At 38.2% G+C, this 20,905-nt stretch overlaps 2 protein-coding genes across 2 annotated transcripts; one reads left to right on the top strand and one right to left on the bottom strand.

Moving 5' to 3' along the window:
- Nucleotides 1-1,067: 1,067 nt before the first annotated feature.
- LOC131688090 (uncharacterized) lies at nt 1,068-19,106 on the top strand. Its single transcript, XM_058972242.1, has 8 exons — nt 1,068-1,392; nt 1,497-1,864; nt 2,164-3,150; nt 3,213-3,516; nt 17,018-17,036; nt 17,116-17,979; nt 18,038-18,506; nt 18,568-19,106. Exons 1-8 carry the CDS (start codon nt 1,288-1,290, stop codon nt 18,983-18,985), a joined length of 3,534 nt encoding a protein of 1,177 aa, XP_058828225.1. The 5' UTR covers nt 1,068-1,287; the 3' UTR covers nt 18,986-19,106.
- On the bottom strand, nt 3,478-17,001 carry LOC131688656 (venom carboxylesterase-6-like). The gene is made up of 6 exons (XM_058973070.1): nt 16,737-17,001; nt 9,254-9,741; nt 9,060-9,199; nt 8,525-9,002; nt 4,004-4,126; nt 3,478-3,934 (listed from the first exon to the last, which is right to left on the bottom strand). Exons 1-6 carry the CDS (start codon nt 16,959-16,961, stop codon nt 3,622-3,624), a joined length of 1,767 nt encoding a protein of 588 aa, XP_058829053.1. The 5' UTR covers nt 16,962-17,001; the 3' UTR covers nt 3,478-3,621.
- Nucleotides 19,107-20,905: the final 1,799 nt, after the last annotated feature.

Here is a 20,905-nt window from a genome sequence, read left to right as displayed (position 1 = left end):
TTACGATTTACTACGAGCGAATCTAGTCGGGCCCATATTATTGGCTCGAATCATAACTCGTCGAAATGTCAATTGACGATAGGTTCATCCGGAGTGTTCATTTGTGTTTACATTTTGCTAGCATTGCCAATTTTATTTTGTGTCCACCACCCAATGTGGCTACGCCACAGCGCTTTTGCGCTTGCTGTCCGACTTCGCTACCGCTCAGTCGGACTTAAACTAGGGATAACACCTAGGTTTGAGTAAGCCGGGCGAACGAGTGGATCACAGTTTCGCTTGCTTCCGACGGCGGCTCGGTGGTCACCTCGCCCGTCGGATCCTTAGCGGCTTTGCGCCGCTTCGGTTCCTAGGTCTCGGTTATGCGACTAAGCCGCATCGAAATGGTACCCCTTAAACATTCTAACTTGAATCGGTTGTGTCACCGGAGCCGGAATACGAATTAGAACCAGCCAGCATTCCGGCTTAGTTAAACTGGGAAGTTTAGTAAAATTTAATCTGGAAATAAAATTTTCTGGCAACGCTCCAGCACCCCGTTGAATTCTAACGATTTCACCACCTGGGCGCCAGGTTGACGATATGAAATGAACTTTGTTTACTTTCGACAAGTTTTGATTCGAGCCAACAACATCCAGCCATCTAGTCGTCCACAAATTTTTCTAAGTTCATGTAAACAGTACAAGCGAACTGTCTAGAAAAGTGAGGTTAACCGTGCCAGTAAAGAACCTAACTACACGGTCTCGTTTATTCGAGCATTGAAGTACAAGAACAGTTTGGTTTGACAAACGAAGACGGTTAGTCGCAAATCAGTGTTCAGGTGTTGGTATCATCTGCAATCAGTAGCCGAAATTGTTTTTTTTCATCAAAACAGCCCGGCATCTTTCATTTGATGGATTGAACTTTCGGATAGTGACGATAAAACACATTTGTACTGGATTAGCAGTTAGTATTTTAACATATATTTGACCATGCTTCACGGTACAAGGCTATTCACTAGAAAATTACTACGTCACAGCGAGTTTGGCTTTAGCAATCGATTGGCAAGTATATATGTAACTAATTATCCTATAATCCTAATGTATCAGCTAGCCTATGTTTCAAATTGCGACGAATGCTTGCAGAATGAATAAGTGGATCTCCGTTCTTTGACCTGGTGCTGGAATGTTTTTTTTTCTGGGGTACGGGTTGGACTTTGACTTCTTGATGCTGCGAATGTATGCGTACTTAAACTGGGTAAAAACAAGCTGTGACGATGGCAGTGGGCGATAATTGTACTATTCTGCTCTCATAATGACGAAGCATGTTAATTCTTATGATAAGATTAGGATTTTTAACGTGGCATCTGGATCGAATATAGTAGCATTAGAGACATTGAACGAGAGAGGTTGTCTGCAGGTATCCAAAATTTAAAATGTTTCAAAACATAGAACAATCACTGAAGGCTGGTATATTCAACGTTATTTATAATTGGTTACTGTCATAAATCGAATACTTTGCAGATGAGTGCTTCGAATCGCATCAATGTCAAAGTCCACCAGGGCACCGTTTCTGGTGTGCGGGAGAAGCTACCCAATGGGAATGATTCATTCGCATTTCGAGGTATTCCGTACGCAAAGCCTCCGATCGGGGCGCTACGGCACAAGGCACCAGAGCCGTTGGACAAGTTTCCAACCCCGGTGTTGGACTGCAGCACCGAACGAGACGTGTGCTTTAGTAGAAACGTGTTCACCCAAGAGATCGAAGGTTCGGAAGATTGTCTGTTTCTCAATGTGTACACACCTGAGTTGGGAAGTGACGGAAAATTGCTGCCGGTGATGGTGTTTATTCATGGTGGTGCTTTCATGTTTGGTAGTGGCAACAGTGACTGGTAAGTTGATTATTCAACAGTATGATGGTGTTGGTTGGGTTGAAATGTTTTACAATAATGTGTAATAATGAAGAAAAACAGTGCGCATTGAGATTTTTTGCATAATTTGAACGACTATTTCGGATAATAAGATGAACGACGTATAGATCGAACCGGTTTGTCCTGATTCCTTACTACCAACTTTCTATTATTCAATCTGAATTCGCTGGAGCCTCAAGCTGCTTCGTACCTAGTTAAGGCCTGACTAACATCTACTAGCTACTTCCAAAAAGAGATTCTGACACTGGTTTTCATTTTAGCTACTCGCCCGAGCATCTGCTGCAGGAAGGTGTCGTCACAGTTACACTCAACTATCGGTTAGGTACGCTCGGATTCTTATATCTTCCCAGTCAGGGAATCGAGGGAAATGCAGGCCTTAAAGACCAACTGATGGCTTTGAAATGGGTCAATCAGAATATTGCCAAGTTTGGTGGAGATTCTACCAATGTAACACTTTTCGGTGAGAGTGCTGGTGCAGCGTCGGTGCATTTGCATCTGCTATCGCCTCACTCCAGACAGTATTTCCACAAAGCCATCTGTCAGAGCGGATGTAGTATCATGGAATGGGTTATGCAACTGAATCCGGAAGAGAAGGCGAGAACTCTTGCGAAATTAATCGGTTGTCCGGGGGAGAGAGATGAAGATGTCTTCGAGACTGTAATGACGGCTTCAACTGAGGACGTAGTTGGACGAATGTTAGGAGTTATGACGGAAGACGAAAAGATTCGTGGATTGCCGATGCCGTTTAAGCCGGTTGTAGAGCGTGAGACAGCAAAGGATGCCATTGTGACCAAGGCCCCTGTCGAAGTGATGAAAACTCCTAACAGCCTTTCGAACATTCCGCTGATGTTAGGAGTTAACAACCGAGAGGGTACCATTATGTTGTTGGATGCGATCAAAAAGTTGGAAGTGTATGATAATGATATCGCACGACTCATCCCGCGGACAGTTAACGTAAATTCTAACACGGTAGCTAGTAAAGAGCTTGGCGCCGAAATAAAGAAGTTCTATTTTGGAGATAAGCGAGTTAGCAAGGATACTCTGCTTCAATTAGCTGATCTGATGAGTGACTATCACTTTGGGATTCTCGCCAATGTCTGCGCGGAGTTACATGCAAAGTATCAGCACCAATCATCGTTGTATTATTACAACTTTAGCTTCGATGGCATGTTGAATATGTATAAAAGAATGCTTCAGCTCAACGTTCCTGGTGCATGCCATGCCGACGAACTATCCTATCAGTTTCTGTGAGATTCATATTTTTGTTCATTTCTCATGCATTTTGCTTTATTGCATTTTCCGATTTTAGCTTCCGTATGGCTCCTATTGAGGTGGCGCCAGATTCTGACGAAGCACGCGTTCGTTACTACATGTGCCGTATGTGGACTAACTTCGCAAAGCATGGGAACCCCACTCCGATCGACGATTCGACGTTGCCGTTCCGCTGGAATCCAGTGGTAAACGTCAAACCCAACTCAAAGGAAGAGTTCCAGCTGGATTGTCTCGATATCACTGCTGAGCCGAAGATGATAAAGAATCCGGACAAGCCTAGAATCGACTTCTGGAGAGGAGTTTATAAGCGGTACAATGAGGATATACTGAAAGTAAAACTTTAAACTGTGTTAGAATGCAATGTTATTGTATTTAGGATGATTGCTGTAACATGACGGCGTGTCGGTGTAAGAATTCATTTTGTTTCATTTCGTGAAGATACCAAATCAGTATTTTCGAAACGTAGGCATCAGGTGACCTTCGTTGTACCGGGTAAACAGAGACTTCCAAAAATTGAATCGAGCAGCGAATGGGTTTTTGATTATTTTCGGCTCCTCAATCAACTCCACTGCGATCAGTTCAAAATCCTTCAAACTTGTTTTTGTTTCATTCACAGCCGGCCAGCAAAACCCTAGCGTGTCCTCGTCCGGCGTTGGGTTTCCAAATTTCGCAAAGTTCGTCCAAAGTTGGCACATTGTTTGACGAAACTTGTAGGCTTTTCCCGAAGACTCAATCGTTTCTGTGGAAAAGAATGATGATCTACAAATGTACAAAGCAAAATATGATTTAAAACCATTTCATTGATCCTATTAGAAGAATGATACTCACTCAAACAGATAGCATAAATCATCACCGTGACACGCTCCTGGCAAATTAGCTGGTGTTTTGTTTAATTCTCGTAGTTTGTTTAGCTCGGACATATATGAAAATATATAGAAATAGAGAGGAGTGCTAAGGGGGAAAATTATTAAAGAATGTGTTCGCTTACACGGAAAGCCTCGTACTAGAAATATCAAGAATTTCTTTTGGTTGATTGCCGACATTTAACAGGCACTAAGGCATTTTTTTTTAACATTTAGTTTACAGCTAGAAAGTTATTTTCTCTCAAATGGTATAATTTAATCGAGACCGATTAACCGATTTCGAATGTTGATATTTGGATAGTTATTGCGCACTTCTCATCAACCTGGATTCCGCACTTTCAAAGTATGACTGATGAAACTGCTACTGAAAACTGCGAGCTGTCAAAACACATGTATTTCAAGTGATAGAGATGGTACTTTTATGGACAGACCAATCGAACTAACCAGTCTATGAGAAGAATTCAATAGAAGAATAGCAAATGCCCAGTGCGGTTAGAATCCAGTTTTTAGCGCCACAAGCAATATTCTGAATTGACAGCTGCGAAAACCATGAGTTGTGAACATTTATTGATATTTTAATATTAGTTTTTTGTTTATTGTAATTGATGTATTAAGTATAACAGTCATAGCCTCAAAATGTAAACATCCACCCCATGAAATAACCTAAACAAATCGTATTTTCGTTTCTACCATTTTTACTTCATTTTATATTAAAAAATATTAACAACCTCGACTAAGTGGTTTTGTGCCACCTTTTTATTCTGCATTATGGGCAAAAATGTTTCCACCTTTTTATTCTGCCTCATGGGCAAAGATTTACCGGGGCTACCTAAGCTACCTAAGCAAATCGCGGTTTTGGGTGGATAGATATGGAAAAATTTATCAGTCAAAGGTCCTTATTGTTACTATGTTTTTAATTGCCGCAAGGTTCTACTGTATCGATTTTGTTGGCTATTTTCGGCAAATTTGAGACTAAGAGAAACGAAAGCAATGAAATTGAAAGACGGATAGGTATTCTAGAGCGAATCAGTTATAAACTTAGAACGGAAAACTAGAACTAGACAGGCTCATATGGGCATGATCGAAAGGAAATGTGAAGAATTTTTTGCCTTCTGCATAGTAGGAGTTGGGCGTTCCACCCAAGTCTACCGCATGGTCTATGGTAGAACATAACTCATCATCATGTTTTACCGCCGACGACGTGGAACGCCCAACTCCTACTATGCAGAAGGCAAAAAATTCTTCACATTTCCTTTCGATCATGCCCATATGAGCCTGCCTAGTTCTAGTTTTCCGTTCTAAGTTTATAACTGATTCGCTCTAGAATACCTATCCGTCTTTCAATTTCATTGCTTTCGTTTCTCTTAGTCTCAAATTTGCCGAAAATAGCCAACAAAATCGATACAAAGGTCCTTATTGTTAGTTTGAAACCTCAGCTACATTTTGATACCTTGAAAGCTCATTTGCACTATTGCATGGCTGCGTTAGGTGACGATTTTTAAATCCTTACCGTTTTTCATCTCTTGCAATGAAGGGGTAATTCGGACCTCCCTACGGGGCAATTCAGACGGTCATTAATTTTTTTTTACGATTGAATTATGTTTATCTATGAAATATTCATTGGAAAAACTCCTTAAGAATAAAATAAACACTTACTTTTTTACCCTAGAATGTTGCACCGGGGTACAAACGTACCCCACATGTTTGATCGCAGTTTTCGCATGTAAAAATGCAAACAAAAGAAATGTATAATATATTATTTTCATCGGTTTTTTAATTGCGAAAACTGCTGTGTAGTTCAAAGTACGGGAATTATTGAATCAATGATGCATAAATTGGCTTGTCCCAGGTCGGTAGATGCCGAATTCTCGTTTTCACACGGCTCGAAAGATGGGGTGGGATAAATTTGTACCCCAGTGGAACGTTCTAGAGTTAATAGCTCCGAGTTCCCTATTGTTTTGAAACAAATAACAAATTATTTATTTTATTGATGTTCCCCAGTTTTAGGGTTAAGAAAGTAGTATTAGTTGTGTAAATCAATGGGCCCCTGGTTTGCTAGTTGACTAAATATATTGTCGAGCCCTTCGACTTTCCTTAATTTATGGTTCACAAAAAAAATCATCAAATTGAAATATACACCGTTGGAAATGTGAGAGCCTTTCCCTTAAGATAGGACTATAATCTGTGTACAAGGTCGTTTATTGGAGAAATATCAAATAAATCGCAATTTAATAATTTCTATGTAACTGTATGTGCGCGTAAAAACTGCGGTAATTCAAAAATACGCGTAAATTTTTTTTCTCGTCAATTTAATAGCAAAGCTGAGGGGAACGACACTCCGTGATTTGTTGATGAAATGAACATATAATTTATAATTCTGAATGGATTGGTAAATGGATTGGCATTGGTTAGTTCGGAATGGACTGCCATTTCCAACACTGCTTAAGAATGGTTTGGAATGACCGAAGATGGTTTGAAATGCGTCATGTAAAAAAATGGATCGCTCAAAATTCACGTTTTGACAGTTTCAGCGCTCGATGAAATCAAAACGAAACATTTCCAGCGACATAACTGCAGAAACAAATCAAAACAAAAACGTAATTTTGTTGCCAGAGTTATTGAATGATTCGAACATAGAATATGCAGAGCTGCAAGTTACATCAAATTTGTCGCAATTCGAGCAACATTGGATTGAATGGATTTGTTGTAATGTCTTCAAGTTTTTCAGCATCGATAATTTGTTAGAGAATTGGTTAAATTTTCTAAAATTGCCGGAAAAATATGAATTAATACAAAACTGAACGGAATAACTACTATTCTTAAGGTTCAAATAACTTTCGGTGAGCGTCTACACGAATTGAACGCTTGATAGTATGCGTTGGAAAAAATGCGTTCAGCTTTGTCACCGGTTTATCCATATAAAGCATTTATTAAACGCTAAAAGAAAAAAATCAGTCGATTTATTAGATTATCAAGATTCAAATCATGCAAAATAGGTAGTGGAAAAACAATTGACCGGGTGGAATGGTGCTTTTGAAAAAGTGGCGGTGATTTTTCGTCACACCACAACACTGTCCCGGGGCACGCAACACAACTGCGTAGTGAAAAAACCAAAGCCACTTTTTCAAAAGCACCATCCCGCCCGGTCAATTATTTTTCCACCAACTATTTTGCATGATTTGAATCCTGATAATCTAATAAATCGACTGATTTTCTTCTTTTAGAGTTTAATGAATGCTTTATAGGGATAAATCGGCGGCAAAACTGAACACATTGTTTCCTACACATACTACCAAGCGTTCAATTCGGCAGAAAATCGAGCAATATTTGCGATTTTTTTGCGGAAAAATAAAAAGACATACAAACTTATGCTTTTGATCTTTTACTCGTTATTTATCGATAATAAGAATGATTTTTTTTTCGAAAATTCAAAATGGCGAATCTCATCGGCCTCTGCGCGCGAAACATCGTCCTACTTCGTCAAGTGCAGGGCCTCTTCTAGTTAATCGAAATGAGAAATATATATATTTTTGTAAAATAGATAAAATTTCCTATGACTTATACCTAATTTCAATAAATTTAGATGAAAAAAATTACAATTTTATAGACGTTAAAGAGAAAAAGTGAAATTTGTCTATTTTTTTACTGAAATCTCGTTTACAAATTGTAAATAAATAATTTTTCATGCCAATACATTGTCATGTTAGGTAAGAGTCATACAAAAAGTATATATTTCCAAACATTTTTTTAAATAAAGGAAATCGATCAATAGAACAAGTCCTGATGTTTCCGTTCGAAGAAAAAACATGCTTTGTGAGCGCCATTTGAAGGCGCCATTTCGAATTTTTGAAAAAAAAAAATCATTTTCTAATTATCGATGAATAACGAATAAAAGTTCAAAAGCAGAAGTTTGTATTTCTTTTCATTTTCACACAAAAAATTCTCAAATGTCGCTTTGATTTTCTACCGAATCCAGGAGAAGGTCCCTTTAAACTTTGACCTTTAGTTGTTCAAAAATATCTAAATTTTTCGATCTATCACTTCAAAATATAGCTACAAAGCTTGAAGACTGATCGCATAAACTGCTTTCGGCTTGCAAAAGAAACTTCTTCCGAAGAGAGACATGCGGAGACGCCATCTTGAGCCAGCGAAACTGCCAGATTCTTGAGCCAATTGAACGAATCTATCTGTTAGATTTTAATGAAATTTAATTTTAATGAAAATTGAAGGTTGCCATTTTATCCGCATATCTCTCCCTGGAGAATAACTAGTGCATACCGACTTTGAAAACACAGTTCAAAAAAAGGCTTGAACCATTGACTCGAAATATACACACTGAGATTCTTTCAGTCATTTTTTGTGATTCAAGTATGAGGTCTCAAAATAAAGACGCAATCTGAAGCTAGATAATGAAACTCTTGATATATCTTATCGAAGACATTCCAAGTGTTATTTAATACTACATAACTTAGAAAAAATACATTACCTTTGATGGCGAAAATGCAATTCTGCTGCCAGATATCCAGCAAACTTATTCGCGTTATCGCCCAGAATCTGTATCATGGGCTGCACCGTGTCAACCGATAATTTTTTATCATCAAAAAAGTATTTTTGAATGCTATGTACCGCATCTTCCCTTTCAAGCTCGCTCTTGATATTCAATGTAAAGGGTAACATTTGTTGACTAATATTTGTCTGGTACATATCGATTGAACGTAGCACATGGCTCGCTAACCCAACACCTTCCTCATTGGTGATCCCCATTATAATTGGAATATCCTTGGCAAAGCGCTTTGCGATCAACTTCAACGGATCATCTGTCAGAACTGGATGTTCTGAGTTAAAAGCTGGATCCTCTACGACAGGTGTAAAGGGAAAGTTTACCAACACGAGTCTCTCTTCAGGTGTCATTACTTGGTACTGAAAATCAGCTAGATCTTTCGGAGACGCGTTCATTAATGTTTCTATAAGAAAATGTTGGTAATTTCGATATTGATGCTAGTTTCAGATGTCATACTCACCATGAACAAGTTCGTCATTCTCACTGAATTTACACCCAAGCACTTCCGCTAATTTACGTGCTCGACCCTCTGGATTTTTCTGCATGACCCATTGATTGAATGCTGTTCCGCTTTGTGCAATGGCTTTGTGGAAATATTTGCTGTTGCATAAAGAGATTAATGTGAACTTATCGCAAATAGGTAACTTTTCTTACCGTGACGCCTCTGAGAGGTAGTGCAACTGAACCGATACTGCACCAGCGCTCTGTCCAAATATTGTAACATTGTCCGGATCTCCGCCAAATCGTTGTATGTTCTCGCTTACCCATCGGAAGCTCATCCGTTGATCCTTCAGTCCCATGTTCCCACGAATCCCAACGCTTGGCAGGCACAGGAAACCCAACGGTCCTAGGCGATAGTTTACCGTTACCACTATCACTCCTTCCTGGACCAGATACTTTGGACAGTACATGGTCGATTGGGCACTTCCTTCGACAAAACCTCCGCCATGGATCCAAACCATAACGGGCATAGGATTGCACGCAGCCCCTTCTTCGTGTATGGTTGATGTGTAGACATTAAGATTCAAGCAATCTTCCGACATCCGATCGTTGGGAAGATCGTTGTGCACTGAATAACATCCTGGACCATCATTACTGCAGTCCAAAACTTCCGACGGCAGTTTGTCCAGTGGCTCGGGTGGCTGTTTTAATAAAATTAAATGATCCGTTCAAAACTTTGTATATACTGGCAACATTTTTTTTTTTATTTTTTTTTTTAATAGCCCGCCTCTTACCCCCACACCAAAAAGCTCACAAACGGAGCCCCCTGGTAGTGGACACATCAGTTCTCAGCGTACAAAAAAAAGGTCAGCACAACAAAACAAAGTTACGAATCGCGGAAACGCTGAGAACAAAAAAAACAATACGAGACCGACAAAACACAAAATTTGACAAGAAGCTACGGCGAGTACCCAGCGGAAAAGAATCCTTTTAAGGGTCCCATCGTAGCTTTGCAGGAAGCTCATAATAATTTAAATTTATTTATTACTTATTGCTATAAAAAATGCATTTATCAATTGTTTTTATTTAAAAAATGTTAACCAATTATAGCTAAAGGAATAAGCTCGATTGGTGGTGAACGAAGTTTATATTAAAAATTCTCCTATTTTATTTTTTAAAATTAGTTTCAATTTTGCTTGGAAACGAGTGCGACATGTTATTTGCTTTAAATCCGTAGGAAGCTGGTTGAATAACTTAGGTCCGATGAAAGAAATGCGTCTTTGACCAAGGTTCGTGGATACTCTGGAGTATAATAAATGATTGGCTTGTCTGGTGCTGTGAGCTCGAATTCCTGTCGTAAATTCTAGATTATTATGAGCAATAGTATTATGCAAAGCATTGTGGATGTACTTTATTGTTTGGTAGTTAGTCAACCCAAGCAAAGGTAAAATGTTATGGGCATTATTATTGTATAACAAAATAGTAGGGTACATAAATGGTTTTTTATAAATAATTTTAAGACATCTGTTTTGAAGCGTTTGTAGCTTTTTCAGATTCGAAATACTGGCACGGCCCCACACAGATACAAGGTAGTTCAGCAATGAGTGGATGTGCGCATAATAAAATTTTAGAAGTACATGCTGGGGAACAAAAGAGCATACTTTACGCATAGCCCCACATAACGATGCAACTTTTCTCTCTATAGATGTTATATGCTCAATCCAGGAGAGTGTGGGGTCTAAGTGAAGTCCTAAATATTTGAAGCAGTTAGTTTCCTGAATTACAGACTGTCCCATTCTTGGGTCTGGATGCACGCCTATAGCTCTTCTAGATGAACGAAACAGCATATATTTAGTTTTTGGTAGGTTCAAGGAAAGAAGGTTTTCGTTGAAATACGTCGTTAGTGTTTTTAAATCCGATTCAATGTCGCGTACAATATCCAGGCAGTTGTTGTTCGGGTAGAACAACGCGGTGTCATCCGCGAATAGACGAGGAGTCCCTTTTAACCCGAGTCTACCTAGGTCATTGATATACAATAAAAATAACAGTGGCCCAATATTACTGCCTTGGGGCACTCCTATTTCTATTGGTCTATAAGAGCTACACGAGTCTCCAATAGATGCGAATTGGTTCCTATGCGACAGATAGCTACGAATAATATGATTTGCTAATCACCTGATACCATAGCATTCTAACTTCTTAAGCAGGATTGAGTGATTCAGAGTATCGAATGCTTTTTTTAGGTCCAGAAAAAGGGCACCAACAATTCTTTTGCTATCAATTTGACTAATGATGGAGTCAATTAGTTCGGTCATTGCAATTAAAGTGCTGCAGCCCTGTCTGAACCCATACTGGTAGTTGTAAATTATGTTGTGTTTGTTCAAAAACTCGAGTAGTCGAGTGATGAGCAATTTCTCAAGAATTTTATTGAAAACGCACAATGTTGAAATTGGTCTATAGTTGGAAGGTTGGTTAGGATCACCAGCTTTGAAAATTGGAATTACTCGGGCTATTTTTAAACAGTCTGGGTACCTGCCGGTTTGAATTATTAAATTAAAAGCTTTGGTTAGGATATTTGCAAAAGTGGTACAGTTACTCTTAAGAACACTAGCGGGGATCTTATCAGGACCACAACTGTTATTTTTTTCGAGGCCTTTAATCAAAAGGATCACTTCGTTTATGGTTGCAGGACGCAAGAAGATTGTTTCTTGGACGTGTTGTATATTTGTAGTAGGATTTGAGTTGGGACTCGTGGGAATATTGTCAGACAAATTTTTGCCAATACTAGAGAAATATTCGTTGAAAACATTACATACTTCTTTAGTCTCAGTGACTCTGATATCATTGGAAATTAGGCTGATGGGAACATCCGACTTTGAACGACCAAAAATGGTATTAATATTTTTCCAAAGTTTTGAATGAGTTGTATTGGATAGAAGGTTTTCAAAGTAGGCCTTTTTGCACCGCTTTTTCATTACATTAACTTTTTTAGTTATGTGTTGCAGAAGAGCTTTGAGGTTTTCATCATTGGGGTTATTTTTTACTCGTTTCAGATAATTACTTTTGATTTTAATCAGTGTCCACAAATCGAAATTGATCCAGGGGCAAAAAACGCCTTTACATTTAAAAGTTTTGGAGACCGTTCTAGTGTTTTCCGCAAGTAAAGAATTGTAGGTTGTGATGATATTTGTAAGACATACATCTACATCATCAATCAACTCGATGTTTTCTATGAAATTTTGGAAGTCGTTATTGAGTTTTTCATGATTGATTATTGATTTCGTCAAATTAACGGGTTCTCTTTTTACTGCAAGTTTATATGAAGATATAATTTGAACGTGATCACTAACTATGGTGTAAACCGTGTCGTTTCGTGCTACAGCGCAAATTTAGCACACATTTGTTGTGGACCTATCAGCTAAAAAATAATTGTATTCGGTCAAAAGCTGGGTTAGGACTAAGCTAGTCGTGCCGTGGCAGAGAGCTAATCAATTCAAACGACAGACAAAACCGCAAAACTTATCGCGATTTTTTCGCGAATTCTTCATTAGTGTTGTTCTATGGTGGATCCGAATACTAATATTCCTTTTTACCATTCTTCATTAGTGTTGTTCTATGGTGGATCCGAATACTAATATTCCATTTTACCTTTCTCAAAGAGTTTAAGGAGGGTGTAACGGTAATTTCGAGTGTCCTCTGAGAAGAAATATTTAAACTCGTTGAAGCTACGCGATCTTTCATAAATATCACCTTCTAGTGCCTAAATGTCCACGTTCTCATTATCATACTAATCCAAGTGTCCACCTTCGCATTACCCGGAATGGAGCACTGGTACAGAATTTAAACTAAGGTAATCTGCTATGATTTTTCAGATAAAGTACTCGAGAACTTCCATGTTTTCCCCAAGAAATACAGAGTGCTTTGCATGCTCCATCAAATGGAGAGCCTCCTGTAACTGTAACGGTGTGGGTATGGTCGTTGATAGGTAAATATAAAACAATCAATTTTGTGGGGAGAATGTTGGCAGCACAGCCTCTTTTATGATTACACTCAACACTACTGTCATAATAATTAGCATAAAAGCGATGTATAGCTGTCATCATATGACGAGCGTTCCGTGTATTCCAATCACAGGATGAATCGAATACACAACGTAGGCCCTAGCCACCAGATGAAACATTGTTTCTCTGATGATCTGTCCGATAATCCGTTGACGGACATCATCAAGTTTTTCATTTGAATTTGTAGTGTAGCGTATATTGGGAAAAATTCGGGCGATCCGATGTTAAAAAGTCCCTTTCGCGTATAATTCTAAACAATTTCTGCCCAACACAAAGTAGGAGACTGTTCACGGTTGTTCGTACTCGTTTCGTCTGACCTTTAATCGTAGAGCGAATGCATTGTGTAAAACCTGGGGAAAATGTAGGGACTGAAATATAGGGACACTTGGGGTTTTTGATGTACCATGTAGAAATTCCTGCGATTATCTAAGATTACCTAGACCAGGAAACACTTACTTCGTTTTTATAACACACTCAGGCCTTTACTAGGAAGTTTAGCAGAGAAAACTGATTTTCCTCTTTCGGAAATTTATAGAATGGCGAACCAGAATTTTTACTGACCGAAGCAAAGGGTTCTTGAGCCTACACCATCAATCTCTACTTTCCAGGCGGGTACATAGACTAGATACTTCTTCGTACACGGCCAAGTGGTATTTAGTTAAATCTTGCATACCGTAAAACGGGGTATCTTTGATCACCGGGGTAAGTTTGATCGAATGAGACTATTTTCAGTAACGAACGATAAGATGATTCCCTCTAACAAAATCCTCGAAACAAAATACAAACCATATTCTAAACAAGTTTAGCAACTACTAGCAACGATTATTTTGTAATTTAATGTACCTTTTATGAACACAAATTCAAATTAAAAATGACGTAACTTTCATGCATCGTTTCAATCTGTTCAAACAATTCCTTGTATATTAATGAAATCGACCAACTTCAACTAAAGTGATCACTTTTTTAGAAACCGTAAATATTTTTGTCCAATAATTTATTTAAAAAATCCGAGGTTTTTATTGATAACTATTTTATTTCGACTATTTTCCGAAAAAGTTCGATAAAAGTCGGCCGTATCCTTCCAGGCATTTTTGTTTTCTTACGAGATGACATAATATAGGGCCATAAAATCGCCTCCAGATATGCAATTTACACAACATTTGGAGCGTTATTTCTTATTTCGATACACATATTTTGCTGATCAAAACAACAAATGAAAATTTACATCAAATTGATTTTAATTTTATAGCCAAATGAAATAAATTACCAAACAATGTGGACGTTTTCAATCTATGGGTACCAGTACTTGTTTTAAAAATGCAAACAGTTAAATCTACCTGTTTTGAAGAAATTTATTCGAAAAAATGTAGAAAAATTGACCAGTGTTCACCCGTTTTAGGGTACAGAAAGTTTCATTAAAATCTGAGAGGGTGCTGCCAACTCTGAATACGAGTTAGCGCGAAATTCGTCATGCAAAGTTTAAAATTGGTTCAGTAGTTTTTGAATGGCAGGTAACACCGCAAATCACATCTTTTCCAGAGACGTTCTACAAAAAGCTTCGTCACCGAGTCCTTTGTCGATATTTTTGCATAGAAAAATTACAGAATGTTATTGAAATGATACGCTATAATGTACTAAAGTTTTAATCAATTCGCTTCACGCAAAGTTCTAAAAAAAATGCAAAAACGTGTTTTTTTTTCTCACTCTGAAACCCTTATAACCACCTTAACTTAATATTTCAATATCTTGTCTCGCATGGTGTATTTATTTTCAAAAGAAAAATTTTCAACAGCTCACACGCTTTTTTAAATTATGATGTAAAGTTTAAAATACTTATTCCAGAAGTGCAATAGTTTTCAAGTATCCTATTGATCAGTTTAACCTTCTAGTTCCTAACACCGTCTCCAGGCGGTCTCTATAAAAATCTAAATAAAACTACTAAAACATGATTGTATGTTGTCACCCGCACTAGCATTTCTTTCCAACGCTCACACCTTGCATACACACACACATTGATTGAATATTCGTAGCCTTCTGTCTAAGGCAATTGAAGCTCAAAGTTGAAATTCTTGGAAAACGTGGCAAAAACTATTTTGTGTTTAGAAATTTCAACAAACTAAAAAATATTTTTTAGATATATAACCTGTTACTAGCATTTCACCGTAGATGTGAATTGGTTTCGTGGAATAAATTGGAAGTTTAGCTTGTTTGGTAAATTTCTTTGCCAGCCTAAAGGTGTTGGGCACCTGGGTGAAAAAATATTCAGTCTTTTGTGAAACTAGTATTTTGTGCAATTTTAGATGAAAAGAAGTATGTTTTTGAAACTTTTGGTGAATGCTGCTGTTAGAATATGGATGTCCTTACCATTTAATAATATTTAGGGTAGTTTGGGGCTAGTTAGCGGAATCTTTTTTTCTCTTTTTGTATTTGACATATGGCGTTGTTTCTAGTTCTACACTTCAAGTAGGGGAACATGGGGAGACTTAACCATGCGCAGAATTCTATTATTGGCTATGACTTGTTCTATTGGGTTCTTTAAAAAATTGAAAAAGACGAAAAAGACGAGCATAAGTGATTCTTGAGTTCCAGTTACATTTTTGTGCTTTGGTGTCTTCCGAAAACTTCTGAAAAACTTTTTGAAAAACTTTGTTCGCGTGAAATTTGAGATAGACACCTTAATTCTTAATTAATGTGTTATAATCAGTTTCCAATGTCTTTGTTTGATAAACATAACAATTAAAGGGTTACATACCTTTTTGTGCGAAAAATGTCAAGAAAGTTTGAATTTATGTAAAGCAATCATTTCATTACATCAAACTTATAATATTTTGGTAGTAAATTTTTCAGTGAAAGAAACAAGCATAAGTTTAAAAAAATATATTGATAATTGGTGGAGTTAGGGCTTTTACCCCAAAACCCGTTTTCATTTAAGAGGTTTTCGCTGATCACGATGGAAAACCAATATATCAACTGAAATCCCAAAACATGAAAAAATTCCAATAATATATGAGTATTCTTCGTACCGTACCGATTATTTGGAAAAATAATAATTTTTTCCTACACAGAAAAAAATATTTTGTAATTTTAAGTTTATTTTCATGCACATATTTGGAGCATGAATATAAATGTAAAATGAAGTTCCACCACAAATACACACGACTTGTCGTGCTTTCTTCAACGAATTTTATTATAATTTTACACGTTGATTGAAAATTACAGTTTCTTTAAACGGAAAACCAATGCACTTCAATGTATTTTTACTCGAATACTGCTGTAAAATGAATGACATGTAATATTACACGAATGAGAGTGTAAAATTGTATGCTGTTTGATGCTCCAATTGATTTCAGCGCAATTTTCAATCAAATTTTTGATTCAATCGTTGTATGTTTACATTCGTATTGATTTACATGTCGTTTAAATTTCATTATTTTTTTGTGTGTATGTTCAGCAACGTCTTTCCTAAAAAATCGATGTTTTAAGCTCTAAAAATTGTATTAAAGAAATTCTCATCCACAAAACAAAAATTTAAGCATAAAAAAGGAATGGTTAAGGTACGAGAAAAATTAATTACGATCAATTGAAAAAAAAATTGAAGAAAATCGGTTGAGTAGTTTTCCAGCCTAATAGATCACCTGAAATCTCAGCTTCCCAATGGGTGGCCTAGCGTACGGGATTCCTCTGAAGGCATAGTACTGCTGACCGTTCGGTAACGGTTCTACGACTCCCGATATCAAACCTGACCTTATTTGAACTACGACTCGATCCGGCACGCCATCACGCAACCGCTGTACTTCGTCGCTCTGTCTAGCACCAGACACATCTGGAGTACCACTTAATTGTGTGCTTGTGTCGCACATGTCGATTGAACTTCCGAATGAAACTAATTGAATATGATGTGCTTTCTCTCTTTCAGAACAACGAGCCAACAGTCGGTACACATGCATGCATGGTTGTAGTGGAAGATTGTATAACCAGATAATGTATGGCTTTATCTCACGAACGCTGAAAATTGAAACTACTCTAACTACGATAGTTCGCTCGGATCATTGAGTTTAGATGGATCATTCCTATATGATTTGCATCTGAATTTGATAGTTCGTGGAGGAAAAATGGAAGATAAACCACCGATAGTTCGAACGAAATTGGGATATGTCTCAGGGGTGAAAGCCACTCTTCCAAACGGGACCAGTTGGTATTGGTACAAAGGAATACCTTACGCAGAACCTCCGGTTGGAAGTCTACGATTTAGGCCACCGGTTCCGCTGGAAAAGTTCAATAGTCATCCATTGGATTGTACCAAAGAAAGGAATGTGAGTCTCAGTAGCAATTACATTCCACCAGACAGTGTCGGATCAGAGGATTGCCTGTTTCTGAACGTGTATACGCCAAGTGCACCTAATAATGCGACGGGTGAAAAAATGCTCCCAGTTATGGTATGGATTCATGGTGGTGCCTTTTGTAGTGGAAGCGGTGATTCTTCGATCTACAATCCAGAATACATGGTGCAGGAAGGAGTCGTGGTTGTGACCTTCAACTATCGGTTGGGTCCACTCGGATTTCTGTGCCTACCTTCGGTTGGTATCCATGGGAATATGGGACTCAAGGATCAGCGGCTTGTTTTGAAATGGGTACACGATAACGTTAGAAGCTTTGGTGGTGACCCTCGAAATGTTACACTTTTTGGAGAAAGTGCTGGTAGTTGTTCTACCCACATTCATTGCCTTAGTGAAGCATCCGTGAAATACTTCAGCAAGGCCATTTTGCAGTCGGGTGTTGCTACTAGTTCTATGGTGCTGCAGAAAGACCCGGAAGTAAAGGCTCGTCGACTGGCACAATTCCTCGGTTGTCGGGGGAACACTGACTCGGAGATTCATGGTATGTATTTGGGAATCGTCGAAAATCTAACAATTACAATTTATTTATTTTTTTTCAGAATTTCTGTTGTACATATCAGCGGAGGAGATCGCTAGTAATCCGAAAGGTTCTTTAACTGAGTATGAGCAAACATTAGATTCCTTTTATCCTTTCAAACCAGTGATAGAAGGTACGGAATCTGATCAACCAATATTAACGGAAAATAAACTTGATCTAATGGGAAAGCCGAGCAGAATCTCGATTCCAATAATCGTGGGCGTCTGCAGTGAGGAAGCTGCCTATAAAGTAGATTCATTGGCGAATAATTTCGAGAGGTATAGAAGCGAACCAACACGATTTGTTCCTGATTCTCTTGATGTACCTGAGGATCTCATGAGATCGGTAGCCAGCAAAATTTTAAAGTTTTACTGCGATAGTTGCGTGCCAACTGTGGACAAAATTCATGAACTAACACGAATATTTTCGGATAATTTCTATGTTGTTCCCACGTTATTGGCACTTGAACTATACAAGAGCTACCAATACAAGTATGTTCCATTCTCATTTTTTATAATAATATATCTATATTGATTAATATTGTTTTCGCAGATCATCTACATACTTCTACCAGTTTGCTATTGAAGCTGAGCTGAATAAATATCGCAAGTTATGGAAGGTACCAGATGCGTTTCATGGAGCCTGTCATGCGGATGATTTGTGTTACTTGTTCAGCTCGTCGTTCTTTTTCACGAAAGCAGTCAAACAAGGGTCTCGGGCAGACCGTATGAGGAAAACCATGTGTAAATTATGGACCAATTTTGCTAAAACGGGTAACCCTACTCCGGACGGTTCCGATATTGGATTTTTGTGGCAACCATATAATTCTTGTTCGAACGAAAGTACAAATTGCTTGCTTCTGTCAGATGATATCAAAATGATAGAAAATCCCTTCCGCGAGCGACTACAATTTTGGAAAGGTATTTATAGTCGATACAATGGATCTTTTCTGGAACCAAAGTTTGTATAGGTGTACATAATATTATAATTCCACTTCAGTCCGATACGCTCCACTAAAGAAATCTGACAATTTTAGATATATTACTTGTAATTTATTATGTCTTTATATCAAATATTGTTTATTTACCTAATCTGATAGTAATGTTCATGGTTGACGGTTTCTTCCACATCCGAAAACTCCCCATAAACACTCATTGGCCTTAAATGGCAAACAGGCTGTACAAAATACTGTTTGCATTTTTAGCTCCGATACAACCAGCCTAAAGTCGTTTTGTTCTCTGTATCGGCAATATTGTAGGATTCTTTACCCATAAAGGGTGTTACGCTAAAAAATTGATCAAACAATATGTGTAAATCAGTTAAACTTTTTACTAAAAAATCAAATCAAATCCTCTCCCAGCCGACGTATAATATATTTGTACAGGAAGCTGTTTACGTTGACGTTGATTTTTTTTATTTTGATTATAGAGGTTTTAACCTTAGGGTAATTCGCCTCTTTGTCATGCTTTACTAGCATCTCCATGTAGAGTTTCCGCGATCGGTTACCGTCAATATTTTGAGTTACCACCTTCTTGTATGTAGTCGACAGCGCACTTTGTTTTTTAGCTCGTTGCATGGTTGTAGACGACACTCTTATCTTGCTTGCGACGTCTAGAACGGAGTGGTTGGGGTTAAACTTGAAACAGCTGGTTACTCTTTTCGTCATTTTTGCGGCTTCCTACTTTCGGTTTTCCCCCGGTCTAGTCTTTTTTGGCGGTCGATAAACGTTTTCCAAACACTTTTATTACGTTGGTGAAGGATGATTAACAGTTGGCGACACGCGCACTTCTCTTGCTTCGATGTCATTTTCACGACTGATGTAGCTTCTATCGTTCAAAAGATATAAGCACTTAACATATCAAAAATAGATTATTTTAACTCAATTTTATGAAATTTAAAAAAATATCGTCTTCGCCATTTTTTGCTCAATTATAACTATAATCATGACTTTATTTATAGTTGAAAAACTACAGGAATCAGGAATCAGAATATATTGGCTCAAATGGCACGTTCCCCGTACATAGTCGGGGATTTGTGCCTTGCCGTGTGTTTTCATCATTCCCTGAGCGGAAGGAAAGGACAAGGAGGTGTGGGGAAGTAGAATTGGGAGGGTGGAAAAAATAACAGCACAAAACAAAAATAAACAACAGGCAGGTTAAACTCACAAGTAGTTCAACTTGCCTGCGAATAAGCCTAAAGCTCTTTACCACATTGGATAAGAAACTTTAGTATGTCTCTGAGTTTCAGTCGACCAAACATGGTTTCGTCTATATAAGGACGACTGAAGACTCGAAATCGCAATTGCGCTACCGCTGGACAGTTGCATATCAGATGATATGAGGTTCCGTAGTCGGATTCACAAAGATCACATGAAAAAGCGCGCTGAATAGTTGCCATGTGATAATTGAGTTTGCAGTGGCCGGTTAAAGCCCTGGTCAGCATGCCGCAGTGGAGCTTCGAAAAATGTAAGAGATTTTTCGAAACCACTGGGCATGGTTGTTCTAGAAACGCCTTTGTTTGGCGACACGTTTGTAGATTTCTCCAATAATTGCGGTGCTCGGACGAAGCCCAGGACCGTATTTTTTCCCTTATCCAACTCAGGACTAACGAAGTCAATCGCTGAACCTGTCCTGGCCAATTCGTCAGCCCATTCATTTCCAGTAATACCGCAATGTCCGGGCACCCAGACAAGGTAGATAGTGTTGACAATGCTTAGTTCTTCGATTTGGGTTCGGCACGCGATCACTAGCTTGGACCGGGATTTGTCTGAGCTAAGGGCATTGATTGCAGCCTGACTATCGGAGCAGAAGTTTATAACTCTGCCGGACAAACTCAGTTGAAGGGCCGATTGCACCCCGCACATAATCGCAAAGATTTCTGCTTGGAATAC

Source organism: Topomyia yanbarensis, chromosome 3 (assembly GCF_030247195.1).
Source record: "Topomyia yanbarensis strain Yona2022 chromosome 3, ASM3024719v1, whole genome shotgun sequence".
In the NCBI taxonomy this organism is placed as follows: domain Eukaryota; kingdom Metazoa; phylum Arthropoda; class Insecta; order Diptera; family Culicidae; genus Topomyia; species Topomyia yanbarensis.
This window is presented reverse-complemented; position numbering and strand designations above follow the sequence as displayed.